This window comes from Lathyrus oleraceus, chromosome 3, assembly GCF_024323335.1.
Source record: "Lathyrus oleraceus cultivar Zhongwan6 chromosome 3, CAAS_Psat_ZW6_1.0, whole genome shotgun sequence".
Lineage (NCBI taxonomy): Eukaryota > Viridiplantae > Streptophyta > Magnoliopsida > Fabales > Fabaceae > Lathyrus > Lathyrus oleraceus.
The window spans coordinates 285,808,246-285,813,970 of record NC_066581.1 but is presented as its reverse complement, the minus strand read 5'-3'; the positions used below and the strand labels follow the sequence as shown (position 1 = coordinate 285,813,970).

General features: G+C 36.0%; 1 protein-coding gene across 2 annotated transcripts; it reads left to right on the top strand.

Annotated features, from left to right (window-relative positions):
* Nucleotides 1-556: 556 nt before the first annotated feature.
* LOC127127081 (U-box domain-containing protein 33) lies at nucleotides 557-5,725 on the top strand. 2 transcript variants are annotated; one of them, XM_051056184.1, is made up of 9 exons: nucleotides 557-1,378; nucleotides 1,536-1,657; nucleotides 1,736-1,857; nucleotides 2,172-2,276; nucleotides 2,912-3,359; nucleotides 3,529-3,669; nucleotides 3,803-4,330; nucleotides 4,437-5,201; nucleotides 5,313-5,725. In XM_051056184.1, exons 1-9 carry the CDS (start codon nucleotides 1,132-1,134, stop codon nucleotides 5,493-5,495), a joined length of 2,661 nt encoding a protein of 886 aa, XP_050912141.1. In that variant the 5' UTR covers nucleotides 557-1,131; the 3' UTR covers nucleotides 5,496-5,725. The 2 variants fall into 2 exon arrangements, with proteins under 2 accessions (XP_050912141.1, XP_050912142.1); XM_051056185.1 differs by having other exon boundaries at nucleotides 558-1,378; nucleotides 3,532-3,669.

The following is a 5,725-nucleotide window of genomic DNA, read 5'->3' as shown; positions in this document are numbered from 1 at the left end:
TCAGTTTTACATTTTTAAAACTATTTTTGATTAATTCAAAAATATAAAACAAAAAAGCAAAATTTTCCGATGCCATTTAAAAGAAAGTTCTTTTTTGTCTATTTATAAATTTTTAAAATGTAAATGATTGTCTTATGAAGGAATTAGTGGTTTATCTTTTATTAATAATTCATATGAAATAAAGAAAATAAACAAAAGTAATGTTTGAAAAAAATAATGTATCTAATTTTTTAATTTTTAAGAAAATATATTAATAAATTTAATTGAAATATACTATCAATATAGAATGATTTTACACCGTCAATTAAATCGAAACGTTAAATATTAAAATAAATTTAACTTTTATTTTAAAAACTTATAAATAATATAAACAGAAAATGATGGTAAATTGAGCGTGTAAATCCTTTTACATTAACATTCATATTAATTAATCCCTGCCTTCATTATATTTATTCTTATGTTAATATTTACTTAGTTGTGTATCTTAATATTAATTAATTAGTCCATTTGATATTTTAAATTCACACATACATTTCAAAATTTCTCTCTTTTACTGCAACACAACATCTTTATTAATATGGGTTGTTTCTTTTTCTACACTACATTGATTTAAGGTTAAGACAAGTTTCTTCTTTTCATTTCATAGGAAGCATGTACTAAAGGGTTCTTCTCCCTTTTCATGGTTTTCCCATCACTCTCAACGATTTTGTTTTGGTTAAGTGAGTGAGGGTCAAGGATAAAGTTAAGATTTTTCTCTTATTTTTTGCTATTGGGGGGTTTCTGCAAGTTATAGATATTCAAAGATTCAATCTTTGGTGGGTTTTCTTTGTTCCTTAGAAAAATTGTTGGTGGGTTTGTGATATTTTGATGATTAAGTTCTTGGATTGATGATAAAAAGTGTATTATTTGTAATTGAGAGAAAAAGTTGTTTTTTTTTGTCTAAAGGAGAGAGAAAGTTGATTTGAGTTTCTGGGTGTGTTTTTGTTGCATATTGATAATTGATAATTACAATCATTTCAACCAATTGTTGAGAGTGAAAGTTGAGTGTTTCTGGAAAAAGGAGAGAGAAATTTGAATTCTTTTGGTTCTTGTTTTATTAGTATGATTCAATCATTTTGAATCTCTCTTATCATGGCTGTGGTAACAACTCCTGTACCAGCAACAATACAAAGAACAGGTTCTATGAGCTCGGTTCGCGAAGTTGGGGGAGAAATTGAAGAGGAACCTAACACAGCTGTGGTTGATGAAGCAATCTATGTTGCTGTATCAAAGGATGTAAAAGAGAGCAAAGTGAATCTGATCTGGGCAATTCAGAACTCTGGTGGAAAGAGGATCTGTATCCTCTTTGTTCATGTGCCTGCAACAATGATCCCTTTGAGTAAGTTTGTAATTGTAGCATGTTTGTGTATAAAAATACTAAACTTTTGAAATTACTTGGACTCAATTTCTTGTATATGTATGTGTTCTTGATGATCAATGTTTTTTAAATTACCAAGTGATTTTGAAGTTTGTAGCCTATTTGTTTTTGTTTATAGTGGGTGCTAAATTTCCTGCAAGTTCACTGAAAGAGCAAGAAGTTCGAGCATACCGGGAAATTGAAAGGCAAAACATGCATAAGACTCTTGATGAATATCTTCGAATCTGTCATCGGATGGGGGTAATTGTTATCCTGATGCTATTATATGCTTATGATTTATGAGTTTTGATAAGTGATTTTAATAATTTTCTGAAACAGGTGCGAGCAGAAAAACTGCATATTGAAATGGATAACATTGAAAGAGGAATTATAGAACTTATCTCCCAACATGGAATCCGGAAGCTTATTATGGGAGCAGCATCTGATAGGAATTATTCTAGGTAAGAAGATTATTATTTTGTTCAATTTTGCGCCGTTTTTGGTAACTAGTTCAATTACTTTCTTAGTGATGAAGCTACATATTTCATCTTCATTTGTGTTGCCTCTCAGGGTGTTTGGTTGGACGAAACAATCATAGTCCTTTTTCTATCCATTCTCAATTGTAATTTTACCGAAATTATGCTTTATTTCATAAGTTGTGTTGTGATGATAAACTATTTGGTATATAAATAAGAATTAAGAATTTTCCAATCTTTATATTTGTTTTAGTGAAGTCAACTGTATGATTTTTCAACAAGCTTGCATGACATAACAGGAGATTGATGGACCTCAAATCTAAGAAAGCCATACATGTATGTGAACAAGCTCCGGCTTCTTGCCATATACAGTTTATCTGCAAAGGACACCTTATACACACAAGGTATGTAGCCTCCTAAAATATCAACGATTTGTGATATACAAGAGTTATAGGCCACCTTATGGTTTTGTTGTTCTCTTGGTGGTTTCTGATTTGTTGATGGCGGTTCTGGCGGTCTGAGCTCTAGGGCTTTTAGCTGCTTGGGATGTTATCTGTGGGGTCTCTCTAGCCTGATTCGATGTTTTTGTTGTTTTTTGTTTGTTGTTGGGGTTTTCTTTTGTATTTTTTTGCTTTCTTGGTAGTCCTTTTGACACTTCTTGTGCCAAGTGATACCTTGTTTTTGTACTGTGGTGGTTTTCACCTATATTAATATATTATTTTTTCATTAAAAAAAAGTTACCGAGGAATACAAAGTCAAATGTTTCATAATTTTAAAAAACCTGTTTGTTAATATAACAATCGATTTTTATGATATATTTCATAAATTGGAAGTGTGTCCCGTGTCCGACATGTGTCGGTGTCATACACTTGCGTGCCACAGACATAGTGACACATTTGATTACATTCATTTTTAACGGTTATTACCGGCCTTGTCAGCGCCTTATATATAAATTGTCTTTGCCTAAAGTTTTCACTGCTTTTGGTTTTTGTTATTTTTTTGTGCTGAATTTACTGATGTTAATACTTTATCAACGCAGGGATCGCAGTTTAAATGAACGAAGCTTAGAGGTTGCATCTCCTTTGGTGCAGCAAGTGCCAAACTCTGTGAGATCTTTGAGATCTCAATCAGTTACACTGGGGGAAATTCCTATGACAGATTCCTTTGGTTCTATTCAAGAGTTATTTCGCAGAGTTAGGTCTGCCAATGATGGACAGAGAGCGAGCATTACGACTGATTCTTCTCCAATCGACACTGTAGGGTTTTCAACTCCATCTAACAGGCGAGGCACAGACGTAAGTTCTGATGAGTCTGATAGGTTGTCAAGGATGAGTCCTTCAGGTTTATCGACATGCTCGGATAGTGTAGTTGAACCAACACTGACCCCAAATTCGGTTGCTGAGAGCAGTGAGAATGCATTAGACTTGACTTTTAGTCGCATGGTTATAAAGGAGGATCTTCATCGTTTATCGCCACCAAGTGTATTGGTACAAAAATATTTATTTTCGGTTCAATATTGTTTGTGCCTGCTATGAAGCATGTTCATATTCCGTGTGTTGACTTTAGCAAATGATGCGACACTTTTCTAGATTTGGGTTGATAAAATATTAACACCGAAATAACGCTGATGCTTTTATTAATGTGATTGAACACTAGCAGGATGGTGGAGTAAACGATACGCTCTATGACCAACTTGAACAGGCTATGTCTGAGGCTAATAATGCTACTCGACATGCATATCAAGAAACTTTTAGGCGCGGAAAAGCTGAAAAAGATGCCATTGAAGCTATACGCAGGGTAAATGATCTGTTGTTGAATGTGTCTGTTAAGAGTTAGTAAGTTGATAAGTTTGTTAGGTAATCACGTGTCGATATAGCTACGTGATGCGTGCTCTAATCCTTTTTCGATGTTTGAACCATCCGATCAACAGGCTAAAACATCTGAAAGCTTATATACAGAGGAGTTGAATCTGAGAAAAATGGCGGAGGAAGAATTAAAAAAGGAGAAAGAAGAACTCGAGAGAATGACGAGCCAGAGAGACAAAGTTAAGGAAGAACTTCAACTTGCTGTGGATTTGAAGTCATCGCTAGAGAGTCAACTTGCGTCGTCTGAAGTTATGATACAGGAGTTAGAGAAGAAAATTATATCTGCCGTGGAGCTGTTACAAAGCTACAAGAACGAACGAGATGAATTGCAGATACAGCGCGATAATGCATTAAGAGAGGCTGAAGGTTTAAGGAAAAAACAAGGAGAGGGCTCGAGCACTCATGTATCTCAGTTGTTCTCGGAATTCTCCTTTTCAGAAATCGAAGAAGCAACAAGTAATTTTGATCCATCCCGAAAGATCGGAGAAGGTGGATATGGAAATATATATAAAGGTGTCCTCCGTCATACCGAAGTTGCTATAAAAATTTTGCACGCCAACAGCATGCAAGGACCCTTGGAGTTTCAGCAGGAGGTGAAGATGGCATGAAATTTGTGACAATTTTAAAAGAAATTTAACCCTCCATTTTTTCGGGAAATGATTTGATTTTGACACCATTTTTGTGTTTTTTTTGTATCAGGTGGATGTATTGAGTAAGCTCAGGCACCCCAATCTTATCACTCTTATAGGAGCCTGCCCGGAATCCTGGTCTCTTGTCTACGAGTATTTACCAAACGGAAGTCTTGAAGACCGTCTTGCGTGCAAGGATAACACACATCCCTTATCATGGCAAACGCGGATTCGCCTTGCTGCTGAACTCTGCTCCGCTCTCATCTTTCTTCATTCGAGTAAACCTCACAGCATAGTGCACGGTGACTTGAAACCCTCCAATATCATCCTAGATGCAAACCTTGTCAGTAAGCTTAGTGACTTTGGAATCTGTCGCATATTATCAAATCTCGAGAATTCTAGTAATAATAATACGCTGTTTTGGAGAACCGATCCAAAGGGAACTTTTGTATACATGGATCCCGAATTCCTTGCGTCTGGCGAACTCACTCCAAAGTCCGATGTTTATTCATTCGGAATCATATTATTGAGATTGTTGACCGGAAGACCAGCCTTAGGAATAACTAAGGAAGTGAAATATGCTCTCGATACAGGAAAGTTGACATCTTTATTGGATCCTTTGGCCGGCGATTGGCCATTTGTCCAGGCCGAGCAGTTGGCCCGGTTGGCTTTGCGGTGCTGTGAGATGAGTCGGAAGAGCCGGCCGGACCTTCATTCAGATGTATGGAGGATACTCGATGCAATGAGAGCTTCTTCTGGAGGTACAAACTCTTTTGGCCTAAGTTCTGAAGGACCTCACCAACCTCCTTCCTATTTTATTTGTCCAATCTTCCAGGTAACTAACTAGCTCATATGAAATACTATGATTTTTTTGTACAAGCTTTTTTGGATATAAAACAATCATCTAACAAAATTTCCTATGATCATGATCTTCATACTTATGCAGGAAGTCATGCGAGATCCACACGTAGCTGCAGATGGTTTTACCTACGAAGCCGAGGCTATCCGAGGATGGCTCGACAGTGGTCACGACACTTCACCGATGACAAACAGCACCCTTGCACATCAGAGTCTTGTGCCCAACCGCGCTCTTCGCTCCGCGATCCAGGATTGGCTTCAAAGTCACTGATCCTTCATTAAACTGTGTATGTACCTGTTTATAACACGTTTAGGAAAATACTTGCCATTACATTTTTGTACAAACTTGTAGCACTTTTGTTTATTATAGTTCTTCTATATAAGTGGAGTCACATTTTATACCTATATATGGTCTTGTATAGGTTAAGATAACCACATGGTTATCTCAAGTCATTGTATAAATACATATATAAACTATATCCAAACAGTTTTTGTGTGTGA